This window comes from Microcaecilia unicolor, chromosome 12 (assembly GCF_901765095.1).
Source record: "Microcaecilia unicolor chromosome 12, aMicUni1.1, whole genome shotgun sequence".
Lineage (NCBI taxonomy): Eukaryota > Metazoa > Chordata > Amphibia > Gymnophiona > Siphonopidae > Microcaecilia > Microcaecilia unicolor.
In genome coordinates, this window is record NC_044042.1 from 62,560,204 (window position 1) to 62,582,121 (window position 21,918).

The 21,918-nt window shown below is 48.5% G+C and overlaps 1 protein-coding gene across 1 annotated transcript in view; it reads left to right on the forward strand.

The window, feature by feature from the left end:
* Positions 1-21,918, forward strand: part of DDX25 (DEAD-box helicase 25) — a 139,151-nt gene that overhangs the window by 88,445 nt on the left and 28,788 nt on the right. Inside the window, exons 9-10 of the mRNA XM_030220992.1 lie at positions 17,049-17,286; positions 19,260-19,422. Coding sequence (XP_030076852.1) covers positions 17,049-17,286; positions 19,260-19,422 — 401 coding nt within the window. The remainder of the gene's footprint in view (positions 1-17,048; positions 17,287-19,259; positions 19,423-21,918) is intronic.

A 21,918-nucleotide genomic window follows, 5' to 3' on the forward strand; every position in this document is an offset into this window, starting at 1 on the left:
CATTTAGAGAGAAGCACAGTTTGTTATCTGGACTTTAGCATCGATACCGAGGAGGCTTAAATAAGCCTGTTGGCAGATGAGAGTTTGATTGGATGGAGCTGTTCTTGGCCTCTTTGCTGTAGAAAAGACTGAGTTTCTGAAGAAAAGTGTCTACAGATAGAGAAAAAGATTTGGAACGGACAGAAAGAGACCTGTGTGACTTGGGGGGTTGTGGACTGGAAGGGCAGATTAAGTGCAGAAATTTAAAGGAGCTTGGGCCCGAGCAGGTGAAGCCTAGAGACTCCAGTGGGGTCTGGAAAGATATCTTGAGGGGGAAGGATCCCTGAAGAATGCCACCCAAGAGAGGGTTGGAGAAGTTTCGTTATACAACAGAGCAAGGGAAAAAGACTTTGGTAGCGGCAGCAGGGGCTGAACGGAACAAAGGTGGTGGCGAGTCCCGCGAGGGCTAGAGATGAGCTGGCGGAGGAGGGCCATGCATCCGGTGAAAATGAGAAACGGGAGATGGGAGAATGGTTTCAGGACCTGAAGGCTGATTTTGCAGGAGTCAGACAGGATATACAAAATGCCCTGAGAGAGATCCGGGCTGAAATTCGTGATTTGGGAACGTGTGTTGGAGAGGTCGAGGAGGGGGTGGAGACTTGCAAGTAGGATGTGGAAAAACTTCAAAAAGTGGTGAATGAAGATACGCAGGACTTACAACAGCTTAAGGAGCAGGTGGAGGATCTGGCGAATAGTTCGTGCCGTAATAATCTGAGGTTTAAGGGAATCCCGGACTCAGTCCAGTAGAAAGCAAAAGACAAGGGAAGACACAACTTCAAAGGGGAGGAGGGCAGGTTTGTGAGAACAATCAGCCTGCTGTCCTCGGAGAATACCTGCTACAGGTAAGTAACTTCGCTTTCTCCGAGGACAAGCAGGCTGCTTTTCTCACGATTGGGGTATTCCTAGCACCCAGGCTCACTCAAAACAACAAACAGTGGTCAATTGGGCCTCGCAACGGCGAGGACATAACTGAGATTGACCTAAATAGAACCAACAAACTGAGAGTGCAGCCTGGAACAGAATAAAACTGGGCCTAGGGGGGTGGAGTTGGATTCTAAACCCCAAACAGATTCTGCAGCACCGACTGCCCGAACCGACAGTCGCGTCTGGTATCCTGCTGTAGGCAGTAATGAGATGTGAATGTGTGGACAGATGACCACGTTACAGCGTTGCAAATCTCTTCAATAGTGGCTGACTTCAAGTGTGCCACTGACGCTGCCATGGCTCTAACACTATGAGCCGTGACATGACCCTCAGAGTCAGCCCAGCTTGGGCGTAAGTGAAGGATATGCAATCTGCTAGCCAATTTGAGATGGTGCGTTTCCCCGACAGACACTCCCCTTCTGTTGGGATCAAAAGAAACAAACATTTGGGCGGACTGTCTGAATGGGCTTGTCCGCTCCAGATAGAAGGCCAATGCTCGCTTTGCAACTGACGTTCAGCAGGGCGGGTATGAGGACAGGGAAAGAACGTTGGCAAGACAATTGACTGGTTCAGATGGAACTCCGACACCACCTTTGGCAAGAACTTAAGGTGAGTGCGGAGGACTATGTTATGATGAAATTTAGTATAAGGAGCATGAGCTACCAAGGCTTGAAGCTCACTGACTCTACGAGCTGAAGTAACTGCCACCAAGAAAATGACCTTCCAGGTCAAGTACTTCAGATGGCAGGAATTCAGTGGCTCAAAAGGAGGTTTATCAGGTGGGTGAGAATGACAGAGATCCCATGACACTGTAGGAGGCTTGATAGGGGGCTTTGACAAAAGCAAACCTCTCATGAAGCGAACAACTAAAGGCTGTCCCGAGATAGGCTTACCCTCTACACGATAATGAAAAGCACTAATTGCGCTAAGGTGAGCCCTTACAGAGTTGGTCTTGAACCAGATTCAGATAAGTGCAGAAGGTATTCAAGCAGGGTCTATGTAGGACAAGAACGAGGATCTTAGGGCCTTGCTGTCACACCAGACGGCAAACCTCTTCGTGGAATCTTTTCTGGAAGCAAGCAAGACTCGGGAGACACCCTCAGAAAGACCCAAGGAGGCAAAGTCTACGCTGTCAATGTCCAGGCTTGAGAGCCAGGGACTGGAGGTTGGTATGCAGAAGCGCCCCCTCGTTCTGAGTGATGAGGGTTGGAAAACACTCCAATCTCCACGGTTCTTCGGAGGACAACTCCAGAAGAAGAGGGAACCAGATCTGATGCGGCCAGTAGGGAGCGATCAGAATCATGGTTCCACGATCCTGCTTGAGTTTCAGCAAAGTCTTCCCTACCAAGGGTATGGGAGGATATGCGTACAGGAGGCCCTTCCTCCAATGAAGGAGAAAGGCATCCGACGCTAGTCTGCTGTGGGCCTGAAGTCTGGAACAGAACTGAGGGACCTTGTGGTTGACCTGAGTGGCAAAAAGATCTACCAAGGGGGTACCCCACGCTTGAAAGATCTTGCGTACTACTCTCGAGTTGAGAGACTACTCATGAGGTTGCATTATCCTGCTCAACCTGTCGGGCAGACTGTTGTTTACGCCTGCCAGATACGTGGCTTGGAGAAATGTATTGTGCTGGCGAGCTCAAAGCCACATCCTGACGGCTTCCTGACACAGGGGGCGAGATCCGGTGCCCCCTGCTTGTTGATGTAGTACATAGCAACCTGATTGTCTCTCTGAATTTGAATAATTTGATGAGACAACCGATCTCTGAAAGCCTTTAGCGCGTTCCAGACCGCTCGCAACTCCAGGAGATTGATCTGAAAACCTGTTTCCTGGAGGGACCAACTCCCTTGAGTGTGAAGCCCATCGACATGAGCTCCCCACCCCAGGAGAGACGCATCTGTCGTCGGCACTTTTTGCGGCTGAGGAATTTGAAAGGGACGTCCCAGGGTCAAGTTGGAGCGAATTGTCCACCAATGTGGGGAGGTGAGAAAACTCGTGGACAGTTGGATCACGTCCTCTAGATTTCCCGCAGCTTGAAACCACTGGGAAGCTAGGGTCCATTGAGCTGATCACATGTGAAGATGGGCCATGGAGTCACATGAACTGTGGAGGCCATGTGGCCGAGCAATCTCAACATCTGCTGAGCTGTGATCTGCTGAGATGCTCGTACCCAGGAAACAAGTGACAGAAGATTGTCTGTCCTCGTCTCGGGAAGGTAGGCATGAGCAGTCTGGGAGTCTAGCAGAGCTCCTATAAATTCGAGTCTTTGTACTGGAAGAAGATGGGACTTTGGATAATTTATCACAAATCCTAGTAGCTGCAGGAGTTGAATAGTCATCTGCATGGACTGTAGAGCTCCTGCCTCTGAGGTGTTCTTTACCAGCCAATCGTCGCGATAAGGGAACACATGCACTCCCAGCCTGCGTAGAGACGCTGCCACGACTGCCAGGCATTTTGTGAACCCCCTGGGCGCAGAGGCGAGACCAAATGGTAGCACACAGTACTGAAAATGCTGTGTTCCCAGACGGAATCGAAGATACTGTCTGTGAGCTGGCAGTATCGGGATGCGAGTATAAGCATCCTTATCGTTTTTCTGAATCATGGGAAGAAGGGTGCCCAGGGAAAGCATCCTGAACTTTTCTCGGACCAGATATTTGTTCATGGCCCTTAGATCTAGGATGGGACGCATCCCCCCTGTTTTCTTTTCCACAAGGAAGTACCCGGAATAGAATCCCTGCCCCGGTGGCACGGGCTCGATCGCATTGGTGCTGAGAAGGACGGAGAGTTCCTCTGCAAGTACCTGCTTGTGCTGGAAGCTGAAGGACTGAGCTCCTGGTGGGCAATTTGGAGGTTTGGAGATCAAATTGAGGGAGTATCCTAGCCGGACTATTTGGAGAACCCACCGGTCGGAGGTTACAAGAGGCCACCTTAGGTGAAAAAACTTTAACCTCCCTCCTACCGGCAGATTGTCTGGCATGGACATTTTTATATCGGCTATGCTCGCCTGGAGCCAGTCAAAAGCCCGTCCCTTGCTTTTGCTGGGGAGCTGCAGGGGCCTGTTGAGGCGCACGCTGTTGATGTGAACGAGTGCGCTGGGGCTTAGCCTGAGCAGGCTAGCGGGAAGGTGGATTGTACCTACGCTTATTATAAGCGTAGGGAGCATTCCTCCTCCCCCCATAAAAATGTCTACCTGAAGAGGTAGATGCTGAAGGCGTCCGGTGGGAGAGTTTGTCGAATGCGGTGTCCCACTGGTGGAGCTGTTCTACCACCTGTTCGACCCGCTCACCAAAACTTGCTATCCCCCTGGCAAGAAGCATCCGCATTCCGCTGCTGGACTCTATTCTCCAGGTCAGAGGCACGTAGCCATGAGAGTCTGCGCATCACTATACCTTGAGCAGCGGCCCTGGACACATCAAAAGTGTCAAACACCCCTGGACAGGAATTTTCTACACGCCTTCAGCTGCCTGACCACCTCCTGAAAAGGCTTGGCCTGCTCCAACGGGAGCTTATCGACCAAGTCCGTCAGCTGCCTCACATTGTTCCGCAAGTGGATGCTCGTGTAGAGCTGGTACGACTGGATCTTGAACACGAGCATAGCAGAATGGTAGGCCTTCCTCCCAAAAGAGTCCAGAGTCCTAGACTTCCCGCCCTGGGGGCACCGAGGCGTAATCCCTAGTACTCTTGACTTTTTTTGAGAGCCAGATCCACAACTCCAGAGTCATGATGCAACTGGGTCTTCATTAACTCTGGGTCCCCATGGATCTGATACTGGGACTCAATCTTTTTGGGAATAGTGGGATTACTTAAGGGTTTCGTCCAGTTCACCAACAATGTCTGCTTCAGGACATTATGAAGGGGAACAGTGGACGACTCAGGTGGCGAAGGATAGTCCAGGACCTCGAACATCTCTGCCCTGGGCTCATCCTCAGTGACCACTGCGAAGGGAATGGCCGTAGACTTCTTCACTGGAGAGGTCTGGGTGGAAAGATAGGGAGAGAAGGGGTTCACCTGAAAGGGCAATGCTATTAGTCATCGAACTTAAGTTAAAATGGTAATTGTTAAAGTTTGATGAGTAGAAGATGGAGAGGGATTCGGGTAAAGGGGATCCTAGAAGTATGGAAGAAGTTCGGGAGGGGTAGGGGAATAAAAGGGGGGGAGGGGATAGGTGCAAATGCGGTAATATAGCAGATTGGTTCAAATGGGATAAGATTAGACTATAGGCATGGGAGGGGGGTGGGCGAAAAGTATAAAACACAAACTGTTTGAGTTGGAAGTTGTAGGGTTGTCAACGTGTTGCGAGATTTAATGGTTATATTTTGAATCTTGTGGTTATATGCAGAATCATCAATAAAAAAATTATTAAACATTAAAAAAAAATGTGGAGGAAGTGACATCACCGGAGAGAGATGGCGGACTAAATGCTGAGCTCTGCGGGAGCAAAGCTAAAAGTACGAGATTAGCCCCGGAGAAGTGAGAGGAACTCTCTTTAAACATAGCGCTACACTCCGTAAGAAGAATGGCGGCGAAGAAGAAGCTGGCGAAATACAGATTCGCGGCGGTCCCGGAGGAATCCGTGACACCCACAAGCTCGGGTAAATCTGCACGAGGAGCTAAGATGGCGCTGGAGGAATCAGAGTCGGAGAATGACCCCGAGGACCGAAGAGGAGGTGGGGAAGAGCAATTTCACGCGGTGGTTCAAGGAATTAAAGAATGAACTGATAGCCACCATGAAAGGCATACAATCATCGGTAGCGGAGCTCCGGAAAGAGGTGCAGGAAATTGGCGCCAGAATGGTGGAGACGGAGGAGCGTGTGGACACCTTGAAGGCGGAGGTGCGAGGATTGCACAAAAAATGTGAGTCGGACAGGAGATTGAGAGTGGATTTTGAGCAGCAAATAGAAGACCTGGAAAACAGGTCGCGGCGCTGTAATCTCCGCATAAAGGGAATACCTGAAGAAGATCAGTATAAGGATGCAGTTTCCACAGTGCAAGAGTTCAGCAATTTTGTCTTGCAACAAGGTCCAGAGACACAAGAACAGCCTGACAAAATAAAGATACAAATTGATAGAGCACATAGGAGTCTAGGACCACAAAGGGAAGAGGCTCCCAGGGACATAGTAGTATGTTTTCATGACTTTCAGGTGAAGGAATCAATATGGCGTAAAGCCTGAGCAATGGGCTAGATCAAGTGGGAAAATGCAAAGGTGCTGGTATATCAAGATTTGGCAAAGCGGACCCTCCAGAAGAGGCATGAGTTTAAGGATGTAACATCCTACCTGCAGAGGCAGGGCCTGAGATATCGATGGCTGTTTCCAACAGGCTTGCTGGTGACGGTGGGTAATAAAACCCAGAGGCTACAACAGGTGGAGGATGCTTGGAAAGTTTTGGAGGGTCTGGGATGCTCAGACCTTCCACTGAGGACTCAAGTACAAGCATCCCAATCGGCAGAAGGCTCCAGCAAGAGAGGCAGTGGATGGATTAAAGTGAGACAAGCCCGGAAGACCAGCCATCTGAGAGCTGAGCGAGACCAGAGAGAAGAAGCTGAAAAGACTTGAGGAGTGACTTTATGGGAAACGTTGGTCACTGGGAGGTGGGGCATTTCTCGACTTTATAAATATTTGAGAGGAGAACTGAAAGGCAAATTATCCTTTATGAGGGCCTGGGAAGGGGATTTGCAAGAGGAAATAAATACGACAAAATGGGAAATGCTGTGTATAAAGGTGAAAAAAGCATCAGTTTGTGTACTTATCAAAGAGATTGCTTACAAGGTGTTAAGCAGATGGTATTATACACCAGATAGGATAAAGCGTATGTATCCTACTCTCTCTGAGTGCTGGAGGTGTAAGTTGGAAAGAGGGAGCTATTTTCACATATGGTGGGGCGGTACTCCTCTTAGGGCTTTTTGGGAGGACATAATTAAAAACTAAATTTCGCTTTAACCAAGGCATTCCCTTTAGATCCAAAATGGTGTCTATTGGGATGGGGCAATAAAACGGGCCAGAAATGGGAGTGCAGGATTAAGAGAATGGGTATTGCGGCAGCAAAGACTGTGATAGCTGCGCACTGGAAACAATCTGTCGGTCTATCGCTGAAGAACTGGTTATCGAGCTTAAGATACTGATGGAGTTGGAACAACTGACTGACCGAAGGCTTGGGCGATATAACCCGCAAGCAAAAGAATGGACAGAGTTAGCAAGTATTCTGGATCCAGAGAGTGAGGGGGCATCTCAGCGGCAAGAAGCCACATACGAAGGAAGTAGTGAGGGGATAGTGGGGAGGGGGAACAGAGGGGGTTCTTGGTTGACAAATGTATTTGAAAGAGTGAATATGTTTCAGTAGGTATTGATGACGTTTATAATTTGGTAAACAGTTGAGGGAAATAAGTGTATTATTTTGCTTGACTATACACAAAAAACAATCAGTTTAAACAACAGTCCACTATAAATGGGGGGGGGGGGGGGGGGGGAGGATTAAGGTTCAAAGACTCTTGTCAGACTAGCTTAGTTTGATTTCAAGGAGTAGATGTTTAGCTTGGAACTGTGTACACCTAAATAAGCAGATGTAATCTTCTTGAATTGTTATCAATAAAAATGTTGAAACATAACAGTAGAGGGGAAGGAGGGTGGGTTAGGGGGGATGGGAGAAATTGTTAAAAAGATTGATGATGGACTTTATTGTTGTATTTATATTTTGCAAGTTTGATGGTGGCATTTATGTTTCTGCTTGATATTGGTTGTAGTTATTTTTGTCAATCATCAATAAAAATGTTGAAATATAAAAAAAAAATGTGGGCACCCAGTTATAGAATTTTATGTGCGTGCAGGTTTTGTTCTTAGGTGGACAGTGATTCAGTTGCTTCCCTAATCTGGTCTTTTATTGAAGATTTGAAAAGCTGTGATGTGAATTCACTACTGTCTGTCTAGATATGGTCTCTTAGTGGAATTGTAGACTGCAGTTTGTCCATTTTCCACAGCCCCTTTTTTTAGGGATAGTTCAACATCATCCTTCCTCAGCCTTTGTGATTTATTTTTGTGCTATCGTTCCTGTTAATTTTTCTGTTTTGCCTAAAATAAACATTTTTCCCAACAAATTATTTTTCACTCATTAGCAGCTCTTGTTCCCCTTTGTTGAAGACAGAGTTCCATGCATGTCACCCAGTGAACTTGCTGTTCTTTAGAAAAAAAAAAGTTGCTTATCTGTAACAGCTGTTCTCTGAAGACAGCAGTATACTTGTTGCACAGTTTCTTCCTACTCGCCTTACTTTAGAGGGTCAAAATCAATATATTACCTTGAACACTTCCTTTCTGAGGGACAGCCTCCATCAGAACCTGCAAAATTCTGCTATACACCTCTCATTCATGGCTGTTACATTAAACCAAGAGGAGCTCTGGGGCAATATCAAGGGAACATGAGCAGTGAAACAGCTTTAGGCCTCTTCCAGGAAAGTGGCAGACTCATTTGATGTGTGTGAACTATCTTCAGGGAACACTATAGGCAGTTTTGCATTTGTGGTAATCCAATGAACGTAAGGAAATCTCCTCTAGAAACCTTCAATTTTCTGCTAATTTAACAGATTGCTGTGAGCAGTGTCATGACTCTTGGGGGTTGGTAACTAGAAGCCCCAATATCATGGAGTATAACCCTGGCACACCAATCACCTAAAGTCTCTGTTATTTTTATGAAGTCTCTTTTATTGAATAAATCACAGATAATTTACTCACAGATAGATGTTCAGAGATGCTGCTTCAGGATACAGAGACTTCTTAATCTGGAGGCTGTGGGAGGTGGAGATCTGAGGGGAGGCAGTTGTATTGTAGGGGGGGGGGGGGGAAGGTAGTTGAACAGGTAGAAATAGTCCAAAGCTGGGTGACTGGAATGTGCAATATCTCATTTGGGAGGAGATATTTTCAGGGTAAAAATCCAGGTTCGTTACAGGGAGTTTCAGCAGGACAGAGCTATCTGGCATAGGATGATGCATGCTCTATGTCTCTGGCTAGATGGTATTAGAAAGCCTCGTGGCAAAGGACAAAGAGGTGTTGGGGCTTTACACAGGCTCAGGGAGGAGCAGATAGAGGCCAATGGGAACAGAGCCTGCCATTGGGTAGCAAGGGGTGGTCCTAGAGATAGGAGGGAAAGGTCATACCTGGCTGACCTCTCAGGACAGAGATAGTAAGACTGAACAGGAAGTGATAGCAGGAAGACAAAAGAGCCAAGCTCGGCAGAGAGAAAGGAGGTCTGGGCAGCCTCACAACCAGTGGTAACAGTTCTTGCACAACCAAGCAAGTGTGGTTGCACTGCCTGTGAACTACATTACCCACACTGTCTTTCTCATTTCTCCGAGGACAAGCAGGCTGCTTGTTCTCACGACTGGGTGACGTCCGCGGCAGCCCCCACCAACTGGAAGAAGCTTCGCGGGCGGTCTGCACGCAGGGCACGCCCACCGCGCATGCGCGGCCGTCTTCCCGCCCGTGCGCGACCGTTCCCGCCAGTCTTTTCTTTTCCGCGCTGGAGAGAGTCGTGCGTCGCCGCTCTCTCTTAGTCAGCCCCGGAAAACCGTCGCGTTGTCCGTGAATTTTCGCTTATTTTCTGTGTTTGGTTGTCGCGCGCCTTCAAATCTTTTTTTTTTTCTTAAAAAAAAAAAAAAAAAAAGAAGAGAACGCGCTGAATTTTCCCTCGTTTTCTAGCGGGGGCGTCGCGTTGCGGCCTTGTGGCCGCGCGGTCGATTTATTTTTCGAGGTGTGATTTACCGCCACCATCGACGACTTTAACTTCGCCGACGCGATTTTTCCGTTGATGTCCTCGAAGGTCCCGAGTGGATTTAAGAAGTGTGGTCGGTGCGGCCGGCCTATCTCGCAGACCGACACCCACGCTTGGTGCCTCCAGTGCCTCGGGCCGGAGCACGATATCAAGTCATGTTCTTTGTGTCTTGGTCTCCGGAAACGGACTCAGGTTGCGAGGCAAGTTCTTCGGGACCGTCTTTTTGGAACTTGCGCCGGCCCCTCGACGTCGACCTCGACGGCATCGGTATCGACGGCCGGTTCTTGGTACCGGTATCGATGTCCGCAAAATCGGCACCGATGGCATCGACCCCAGGAGTACAGGTCCCGTCGGCCCGCCGGTCCTCCGGTGACGGTAGGGGTGAGAGGCCGCGTGGGCAATCAGCCCCGGTCACTCCCTCTGCTCATGGCCCTCGGGACCGAACCCTGTCTGATCCGGCTCCTCGAGATCGAGGGGGATCGACCTCCTCCTCCGTTCCACCTGGCGCCGATGACGGGCACCGCAAAAAACAGAAGAAGCACCGTCATCGGTCCCCATCGGTGCGCCCGGCCCTCGGTGCCGGAGAGGAGTCTACGCCGAAGCGTCAACGTCGAGAGGAAAGGTCCCCCTCGGTAGTGGAGGTACCGACGCGTCAGGGTCCCAGCACTTCGGTGCAGTCTCCTGGACCCGAGCAGCTTCCAGCACCGACGCCTCTACCGGCCCCCCCGTCTTTCCCGACAGCGGGCCTGGACGAGTGCCTCCGAGCCATCCTTCTGGGGATCCTGGAAGGGCTGATGCGCCAGGCTGTGCCGGCGCCGGGGGTGCTTGCGCCCTCGGCGCCGTTGACTGTGGCGCCGGCGAGCTGTAGCCCGGTGCCGAGGCCTTCGACACCGCCGCCGCTTGCGGCGCCGGTCTCGACCGCCACGCAGGTGGAGTCCCCGTCGACGTCGATGGAGGGAGCTTCGTCCCCGCCGGCGCGGGAGTCCACCGCTCGACGACACCGAGGCCTCGGTGCCTCGACGTCGAGCCGGGCCCGGTTGCGGACTCAGCTGCATGAGCTTATGTCCGATACCGAGGAAGAGGCCTCGTGGGGGGAAGAGGATGACCCCAGATATTTCTCCTCAGAGGAGTCTGTGGGCCTTCCCTCTGACCCCACGCCTTCACCAAAGAGGAAGCTCTCGCCTCCTGAGAGCCTCTCCTTTGCCTCCTTTGTCAGGGACATGTCTATTTGCATTCCCTTCCCCGTGGTCTCTGTGGATGAGCCGAGGGCTGAGATGCTCGAGGTCCTCGACTATCCATTACCACCTAGAGAGTCCTCCACGGTGCCGTTGCACAATGTCCTTAAGGAGACACTGCTTCGGAACTGGATGCGACCATTATCTAATCCCACCATCCCCAAGAAAGCAGAGTCCCAGTACAGAATTCACTCGGACCCAGAGTTAATGCAGCCCCAATTGCCTCATGACTCGGCGGTCGTGGATTCTGCTCTCAAGAGGGCACGGAGTTCGAGGGATACCGCCTCGGCGCCCCCGGGGCGGGAGTCTCGCACTCTGGACTCATTTGGGAGGAAGGCCTACCAATCTTCCATGCTCGTGACCCGCATCCAATCTTACCAGCTCTACACGAGCATCCACATGCGGAACAATGTGAAGCAACTGGCGGACCTGGTTGACAAGCTCCCGCCGGAGCAGTCCAGGCCTTATCAGGAGGTGGTCAGGCAGCTGAAGGCGTGCAGAAAGTTCCTGTCCAGGGGTATCTATGACACCTGTGATGTGGCATCTCGTGCTGCGGCCCAAGGTATAGTGATGCGCAGGCTCTCATGGCTGCGTGCCTCTGACCTGGACAACCGCACCCAGCAGAGACTGGCCGACGTCCCTTGCCGGGGGGATAATATTTTTGGTGAGAAGGTCGAGCAGCTGGTGGACCAACTGCATCAGCGGGAAACCGCCCTCGACAAGCTCTCCCACCGGGCGCCTTCAGCATCCACCTCAGCAGGTGGACGTTTTTCCCGGGCCCGGCAGGCTGTGCCCTATTCTTTTGCAAAGCGTAGGTACACACAGCCGGCCCGAAGGCCTCGTCAGGCACAGGGACAGCCCCAGCGCGCTCGTTCTCGTCAACAGCGTGCGCCTAAGCAGCCCCCTGCGCCTCCACAGCAAAAGCCGGGGACGGGCTTTTGACTGGATCCACGGGAACATAGCCGCCCTCAAAGTGTCCGTACCGGACGATCTGCCGGTCGGAGGGAGGTTAAAATTTTTTCACCAAAGGTGGCCTCTCATAACCTCCGACCAGTGGGTTCTCCAAATAGTGTGGTGCGGATACGCCCTGAATTTGGCCTCCCTGCCTCCAAATTGCCCACCGGGAGCTCAATCCTTCAGCTCCCATCACAAGCAGGTACTTGCAGAGGAACTCTCCGCCCTTCTCAGCGCCAATGCGGTCGAGCCCGTACCACCCGGGCAAGAAGGGCAGGGATTCTATTCCAGGTACTTCCTTGTGGAAAAGAAAACAGAGGGGATGCGTCCCATCCTAGACATGAGAGGCCTGAACAAATTCCTGGTCAAAGAGAAGTTCAGGATGCTTTCCTTGGGCACCCTTCTGCCAATGATTCAGAAAAACGATTGGCTATGTTCCCTGGATTTAAAGGACGCATACACTCGCATCCCGATACTGCCAGCTCACAGACAGTATCTCAGATTCCGCCTGGGCGCACGGCACTTTCAGTATTGTGTGCTGCCCTTTGGGCTCGCCTCTGCCCCACGAGTGTTCACCAAGTGCCTCGTGGTGGTAGCGGCATATCTACGCAAGCTGGGAGTGCACGTGTTCCCATATCTCGACGATTGGCTGGTCAAGAACACCTCGGAGGCGGGAGCCCTCCGGTCTATGCAATGCACTATTCAACTCCTGGAGCTGCTGGGGTTTGTGATAAATTACCCAAAGTCCCATCTCCAGCTAACACAGTCTCTGGAATTCATAGGAGCCCTGCTGAATACCCAGACGGCTCGGGCCTTCCTTCCCGAAGCGAGGGCCAACAACCTCCTGTCCCTGGCTTCGCAGACCAGAGCGTCTCAGCAGGTCACAGCTCGGCAGATGTTGAGACTTCTGGGTCATATGGCCTCCACAGTCCATGTGACTCCCATGGCCCGTCTTCACATGAGATCTGCTCAATGGACCCTAGCTTCCCAGTGGTTTCAAGCCACCAGGAATCTAGAAGATGTCATCCGCCTCTCCACCTGTTGCCGCACTTCACTGCTCTGGTGGACCATTCGGACCAATTTGACCCTGGGACGTCCATTCCAAATTCCGCAGCCCACGAAAGTGCTGACGACGGATGCATCTCGCCTGGGATGGGGAGCTCATGTCGATGGGCTTCACACCCAGGGTCTGTGGTCCCTCCAGGAAAAGGATCTGCAGATCAACCTCCTGGAGCTCCGAGCGATCTGGAACGCACTGAAGGCTTTCAGAGATCGGCTGTCCTGCCAAATTATCCAAATTCGGACAGACAATCAGGTTGCAATGTATTACACCAACAAGCAGGGGGGCACCGGATCTCGCCCCTTGTGTCAGGAAGCCGTCGGGATGTGGAGTTGGGCTTGCCAGTTCGGCATGCTCCTCCAAGCCACATACCTGGCAGGCGTAAACAACAGTCTGGCCGACAGACTGAGCAGAGTCATGCAACCGCACAAGTGGTCGCTCCATGCCAGAGTGGTACGCAAGATCTTCCGAGAGTGGGGCACCCCCTCGGTGGACCTTTTCGCCTCTCAGGCCAACCACAAGCTGCCTCTGTTCTGTTCCAGACTACAGGCACACGGCAGGCTAGCGTCTGATGCCTTTCTCCTCCATTGGGGGACCGGCCTCCTGTATACTTATCCTCCCATACCTTTGGTGGGGAAGACCTTACTGAAGCTCAAGCAAGACCGCGGCACCATGATTCTGATAGCGCCCTTTTGGCCCCGTCAGATCTGGTTCCCTCTTCTTCTGGAGTTGTCCTCCGAAGAACCGTGGAGATTGGAGTGTTTTCCGACTCTCATTTCGCAGAACGACGGAGCGTTGCTGCACCCCAACCTTCAGTCCCTGGCTCTCATGGCCTGGATGTTGAGGGCGTAGACTTCACTGCGTTGGGTCTGTCTGAGGGTGTCTCCCGTGTCTTGCTTGCCTCTAGGAAGGATTCCACTAAAAAGAGTTACTTTTTCAAGTGGAGGAGGTTTGTCGTCTGGTGTGAGAGCAAGGCCCTAGAACCTCGTTCTTGCCCTGCACAGAACCTGCTTGAATACCTTCTGCACTTATCAGAGTCTGGCCTCAAGACCAACTCAGTAAGGAATCACCTTAGTGCGATTAGTGCTTACCATTATCGTGTGGAAGGTAAAGCCATCTCTGGAGAGCCTTTAGTCGTTCGATTCATGAGAGGCTTGCTTTTGTCAAAGCCCCCGATCAAGCCTCCTACAGTGTCATGGGATCTCAACGTCGTCCTCACCCAGCTGATGAAACCTCCTTTTGAGCCACTGAATACCTGCCATCTGAAGTACTTGACCTGGAAGGTCATTTTCTTGGTGGCAGTTACTTCAGCTCGTAGGGTCAGTGAGCTTCAAGCCCTGGTAGCTCATGCTCCTTTATACTAAATTTCATCACAACAGAGTAGTGCTCCGCACCCACCCAAAGTTCCTGCCGAAGGTGGTGTCGGAGTTCCATCTTAACCAGTCAATTGTCTTGCCAACATTCTTCCCCAGGCCGCATACCCGCCCTGCTGAACGTCAGTTGCACACATTGGACTGCAAGAGAGCATTGGCCTTCTACTTGGAGCGGACACAGCCCCACAGACAGTCCGCCCAATTGTTTGTTTCTTTCGACCCTAACAGGCTAGGGGTCGCTGTCGGGAAACGCACCATCTCCAATTGGCTAGCAGATTGCATTTCCTTCACTTATGCCCAGGCTGGGCTGACTCTAGAGGGTCATGTCACGGCTCATAGTGTCAGAGCCATGGCAGCGTCGGTGGCTCACTTGAAGTCAGCCACGATTGAAGAGATTTGCAAGGCTGCGATGTGGTCATCTGTCCACACATTCACATCACATTACTGCCTCCAGCAGGATACCCGACGCGACAGTCGGTTCGGGCAGTCGATGCTGCAGAATCTGTTTGGGGTGTAAATCCAACTCCACCCTCCAGGACCCGAATTTATTCTGGTCAGGCTACACTGTTAGTTGTTCTTTGTAGGTCAATTTTCTGTTGTACCCTCGCCGTTGCGAGGTTCAATTGACCTGGGTTCTTGTTTTGAGTGAGCCTGAGAGCTAGGGATACCCCAGTCGTGAGAACAAGCAGCCTGCTTGTCCTCGGAGAAAGTGAATGATACATACCTGTAGCAGGTGTTCTCCGAGGACAGCAGGCTGATTGTTCTCACCTACCCTCCCTCCTCCCCTTTGGAGTTGCGTTTCATCATTTTTGCTTGTCATTCAACTGGCGGGAATGGTCACGCACGGGCGGGAAGACGGCCGCGCATGCGCGGTGGGCGTGCCCTGCGTGCGGACAGCCCGCGAAGCTTCTTCCGGTTGGTGGGGGCTGCCACGGACGTCACCCAGTCGTGAGAACAATCAGCCTGCTGTCCTCGGAGAACACCTGCTACGGGTATGTATCATTCACTGTATCTTTGCAATGAGAGACTGTGGCAGCTAAAGTCCTTAGAAATGAGAATAACAGTAAAGGCATTACACACATTTCAGGATCACGTTATGAACTAGTGCAAGGCTGTCGGGGGACAGAACAAGCAGCACAATTCATTTCATCAGTTAGTAGAATGGGAGTTAGCTGTTAACAAAAAAACAAAAAAAGGCTACCAATTTACTTACTTTATAATAATGGATCTGGTGAATGGATGTAAGATCATGCTGTGTTTATGGTATCACCATAATATTCCCATACCTTTTATTCGGATACATTGACTTCCCACACATTGAGAAGAAATGTAGGCTTTATTTGGTGTATGATTGAACGGCTTTTCTATGGGGAAATCTTGCCTGACCAATTTACTTCAATTCTTTGAAGGAGTAAACAAACACAAAGTTGCTGATGACACAAAGTTATTCAAAGTCTTTAACTCGCGACGGGATTGTGAAAAATTACAGAAGGACCTTACGAGACTGGGCGGTTAAATGGCAGATGGCGTTTAATGTGAGCAAGTGCAAGGTGATGCATATGGGAAAAAAGAACCCGAATTATAGCTATGTCATGCAAGGTTCCACGTTAGGAGCAACGGACCAAGAAAGGGATCTGGGTGTCGTCGATAATACACTGAAACTAATGCTGTTATATCGCTCCATGGTGCGACCGCACCTTGAGTATTATGTTCAGTTCTGGTCACCGCATCTCAAGAAAGATATAGTGGAATTGGAAAAGGTGCAGCAAAGGGCGACTAAAATGATAGCGGGGGTGGGACGACTTCCCTATGAAGAAAGACTAAAGGAGGCTAGGGCTTTTCAGCTTGGAGAAGAGACGGCTGAGGGGAGACATAATAGAGGTATTTAAAATAATGAGTGGAGTGGAACAGGTGGATGTGAAGCGTCTGTTCACGCTTTCAAAAAATACTAGGACTAGGGGGCATGCAATGAAACTACAGTGTAGTAAATTTAAAACAAATCAGAGAAAAATTTTCTTCACCCAACGCGTAATTAAACTCTGGAATTCGTTGCCGGAGAACGTGGTGAAGTTGGTTAGCTTGGCAGAGTTTAAAAAGGGGTTAGACGGTTTCCTAAAGGACAAGTCCATAAACCACTACTAAATGGACTTAGGAAAAATCCACAATTCCAGGAATAACATGTATAGAATGTTTGTATGTTTGGGAAGCTTGCCAGGTGCCCTTGACCTGGATTGGCCGCTGTCGTGGACAGGATGCTGGGCTCGATGGACCCTTGGTCTTTTCCCAGTGTGGCATTACTTATATACTTATGTATATAGAGTTAAGATAGTTTAGGCAATTAAAGACGTCGGTATGTGGCTTCTTCCTTCAGCAATATGCTATTAGCAGCATTTTACTTGTTTTAATTCCAAATATCTTGTTAGAAGTGTAAAATAGTAAAATGTATGGTATCCTTGGCAAGCATAATGGTTATTTCAGGGTACTTTCTACTGTTAAACTTTAAAAAATGGAATTTTGTTTGCTTAGATTACTGTTGCATAGAGAGTAAGTCTTCTTTAAATATTCAGTGTTGGTGTGTATGGAACCTTCCAATAGATGGAAGATTCTTTCCCCAGAAGTTACAATATAAGTGCTTAAATATCCGTAAGTGTAGTGGTGAGGTTGGAGCTTTTGCTGATTCCTGTGCTTGCTTTTTTATCTTGCAGAAGTCTGCCAAAGGATTGTCAGATGCTCCTATTCTCAGCAACATTTGAGGACTCTGTTTGGGTTTTTGCCAATCGGCTTATCTCTGATGCTAACATAATAAAATTACGCAAAGAAGAGCTAACTCTGGATAATATAAGGCAGTTTTTTGACCCATGTGAGAACAAAGAGCAGAAGTATCGAGCCCTGTGCAACATATATGGTACCATTACCATTGCTCAGGCTATAATTTTTTGTCAGGTAAGCTACTTCAAGCTGAGTTAACCCCCCCCCCCCTTTAAATCCCACATAATCAGTTTAGTAACAGTGGGCAAAGTGTATAGAACTATTTTCTAGGGGCATTATCCTATCTAGCTTTCTCTGTATACCCCCCCACCACACCGATCTTCAGTGCTATTTAACCGGCCAGGAACAGATCCTAGCCAGTTAAATAGCACTTAACCGGCTATCTGCAAATACTCAGCAGGAGATAGCCGGTTATCTCTTGCTGAATATTCCCGGTCAGCGCTTAGCAGCTAACTGGTTTCATCGTGTGATATAACCAGGTATCTTCTAATATTCAGTGCAACACCGGCTAAGTTTGGTGGATAAATTGGGCCACCGAAATAGCAGGCCTGTCTAAGTCCAGTTTAAACTTAACTGGCTAGTGCTGAATATTGGCTTAAGAGAACATAAGAATAGCCATACTGGTCAGACCAATGGTCCATCTAGCCTACTATCCTGTTTCCAACAGTGGCTGATCCAGGTCCCAAGTACTTGGCAGAAACCCAAATAGTAGCAACATTCGATGCTACCAATCCCAGGGCAAGCAGTGGCTTCCTCATGTCTTTTAATAGCAGACTATGGAGTTTTCCTCCAGGAACTTGTACAAACCTTTTTTAAACCCAGATACACTAACTGCTGTTACTACATCTTCTGGCAAAGAGTTCCAGAGCTTAATTATTCGTTGAGTTAAAAAAATATTTCCTACTATTTAAGTGTTTCCACGTAACTTCCTTGAGTGTCCTGTAGTCTTTGTACTTTTGAAAGAGTAAAAAGTCAGTTTGCTTCTGCTCATTCTACACCACTCAGGATTTTGTAGACTCGGTCATATCACCCCTAATCTGTCGCTTTTCGAAGCTGAAGAGCCCTAACCTCTTTAGCATTTCATCAAATGAGAGGAGTTCTATCCCCTTTATCATAAATAAATCAGATATTCAACACCGGTCACCTTAAATGGCCCGGCGGGAATTAGCTGGACTGTTTCCCGTGGTCTGAATATTGGCCCCAGTGTATTTTTATTTGTAATGGACTGCTAAACAGTGAGAGCAATACCTAAATCTCACAGGGGGCTTGCAGTCCCAGGCCATGCTTTATGCATCTCTCACACTGCACGTAATATTTCCTTTTCTTTCCCCTCCTGAGCACCTCCTTTGAGTCCTTTAAGCCTGTGGTAGGGCTTTCATTGCTTCCCTAGCATCTCTTTTGGACTGTGAGTCCTTTCCCATATATCCTGCTTCAGGGAGGATGGAATTTTGCACAACAGTTTTGAAAATGTAGGTGATCTTTGGGCTTGAAAAAGTTAGGTAACAATATAAGAGACACAGTATATGTGGAGAAGCAGTTCTATAAGCTTACTTAACTATCTACTGGCTTACCCTACCAGATCAATCATACAAATCACAATTAGGTAAATCGTCAGCTGTGAAATTCTCCATTTGTGTGACTGACTCATCTTGTTAGCCAAGAAAGTGAAATTGTTCACCTGTAGTGGACGTTCTTCATAGACAGCAAGATAAATCAGTAGCACAATTCACCCACCTTCCCAGAGAGATGCAGTTGATTGAGGAGATGTCTAAGCAGAAATAGTTGTATGGGAGGGTCTCACTTATGCCTAGAAATTTCACCTTGGTTTTTACTGAGCTCTAAGAGCTAGTTCATATTGACATCATCTGATGTTGCTCACTTCTGTGACCTTGCTGTGGCAAGAATTTTTTTTTCTTTCCCTTGAAGCCAAATCCTCATGTTCACATGAATATGGTGTAGTTTTGTCAATTTGATGCAAAGGAGAAGTTTAATGATTTTTTTTTTAAAGTATTTGTGGAAGGGTAGGTGTAAAAGCCAAACACAACTGGCAGAAAGTTGAAGCTTCCATGCTCCAAGTGTTAGATAAATAGGAGCAGCAGTTTCATTTGGGTGCCATCTTTGCAACTGCTTTTTCATTTTTTTTCCAGACCCGCAGAATTGCAAAATGGCTATCTCAAGAGATGGCGAAGGATGGGCACCAGGTGGCCTTATTGAGCGGTGAACTTGATGTTGAACAGCGTGCCGCTGTAATTCAGAGATTTCGTGATGGGAAAGAGAAGGTCCTGATCACCACAAACGTTTGTGCTAGAGGTGTGAACTTATTAAATGTACATTATTGATTTTAACGTTTTGGTACCTGTGGTATTGTTTGTATATTAGCCTACTGTAGTGTTCTACAAAAGAAAAAGTGTGTGACTAATGAACATAAGAATAGCCATACTGGATCAGACCAGTGGTCCATCTAGCCCTGCATCTTGTTTTCAATAGTGGCCAATCCAGTTCACAAGTACCTGACAAACCCAAATAGTAGCGACATTCCATGCTACCAATCTTAGGGCAAGCAGTGGCTTCCCCATATCTGCCTGGACAACAGACTATGAATTTTTCTTCCAGGAACTTGTTCAAACCCTTTTTTAAAATTTTATTTTATTTATATAAAGATTTTATTGAACTAAAAAAAAACACAACAGAGGAAATAACACAGCATAATACAAACCAGCTAGCGAATACCTTCTAAAGTCGTACAATACCAACCAAATCCCAAGGCAAGACCCAGCTACTTCTTCCAAGAACTACTTCCCCAGCTCCAACCCCTCCCCACCCCGCGTAAAGCACCCAGCAGTTCCAAGGGAAATCCCAGTCACCTGGCATTAAGTGTGTCATGTCAGTTCTCCACTGAATGAGTGGATACCAAATCTTGGCAAATGAATGCAGTCTATTCCTGCGTAGCGCTGTTAACTTATTCACACAGCATACGAAGTCTACTTTAGAGACCAGATGTTGACACACAGGGAAGCTATGGTTGTTTCCAGACTGCTGCCAGGGCAAGACGTCAGTCATATTAAAAGTAAATTTCTAATACTTGCTCGGCAGCTCTGGAGATTTAATATTCAATAGGTTACAACCCATGTATGCCTGCAGCAGTATTTCCAAAATTTCCTGAAGTAACCCAAAAACATGATCCAGTAGTGCTGTGCTTGGGGGCAGTCCCACTAAATATGGATAAAAGTACCCCCAAGTCCACAATTGCACCAGCACAGGGCAGAGGAAGATGGATAAATGGAATGCAAGTGATCTGGAGTGAGGTACCACATATATAACACTTTATAACCATTTTCATCATATTATTCGCTATCAAAACTTTAACCTTTTTAAATATTCTCTCACACTCCTGTGTAGTATAATTGTGCCCTAGCACCTGCTCCTGTCCCCGAACATATTTGATAGGTGGTGTATCCTGTTTGGAGTAAGGCTTGTAAAATCTGGATATGCATCCTCTACCTCCACCCCCCCCCCCCCCCCCTTGCGTAGCTCCTTCCAGTAAAGTAGTGTCCTGGGTGAGAGCCCTAACATCTCGTCCGCCTATAAAATCAGACACTTAGGCGTATAAAATCAGACACTTGCCTATAGTGATACAAAACATCCATGGTCAAGCCATATTCCTCTTCCTGCTCAGAGAGCGGAACCACCCCTCCTTCGTCAACTAAATGTTCCAACTGTGTCAAGTCTAAACCAGTCCATGTGACATAACGTGCATCAGACTGACCCGATGCAGATTCCTCCACAACCCTAATGGGAGTAGCTTGGAAAAAGCGCTTCCTAGTACACACCCAGATTCCTAAAGGTAAGGCCATAATGGGACTAACCCACTTGCATATATCGCCTGTATGTCTCCCTTGGATAACCAAGGAATCCAAGCTTAAAGGCCTTGCTCCCAGCATATGCTGTTCCATCTGTACCCAACTCTTATGTTTCAACGGTTTTTATGGATGACAAAGCAATAAATACAGATTCACCTTAGCATATTAATTGCTGATCCATCTGTACCTAACTCTTTTTATGTACGTCTTTCTGCCAGGCTACCAAAAATTTCAGTTGAGCCGCTAAATAATTAAAATTTGGGACTGCCATGCCACCCTGCCCCTTAAATTGAAACATCACTGTTCTTGGAACCATTGGTGGTTTATTTCTCCAGGTATATTGAAATAACTCTATGATGTACAGGCCTGAAGAATGTATCTTTTAAGACTATAGGGAGTACTACCCAAGCTATTACAGTGGGGGAAATAAGTATTTGATCCCTTGCTGATTTTGTAAGTTTGCCCACTGACAAAGACATGAGCAGCCCATAATTGAAGGGTAGGTTATTGGTAACAGTGAGAGATAGCACATCACAAATTAAATCCGGAAAATCACATTGTGGAAAGTATATGAATTTATTTGCATTCTGCAGAGGGAAATAAGTATTTGATCCCCCACCAACCAGTAAGAGATCTGGCCCCTACAGACCAGGTAGATGCTCCAAATCAACTCGTTACCTGCATGACAGACAGCTGTCGGCAATGGTCACCTGTATGAAAGACACCTGTCCACAGACTCAGTGAATCAGTCAGACTCTAACCTCTACAAAATGGCCAAGAGCAAGGAGCTGTCTAAGGATGTCAGGGACAAGATCATACACCTGCACAAGGCTGGAATGGGCTACAAAACCATCAGTAAGACGCTGGGCGAGAAGGAGACAACTGTTGGTGCCATAGTAAGAAAATGGAAGAAGTACAAAATGACTGTCAATCGACAAAGATCTGG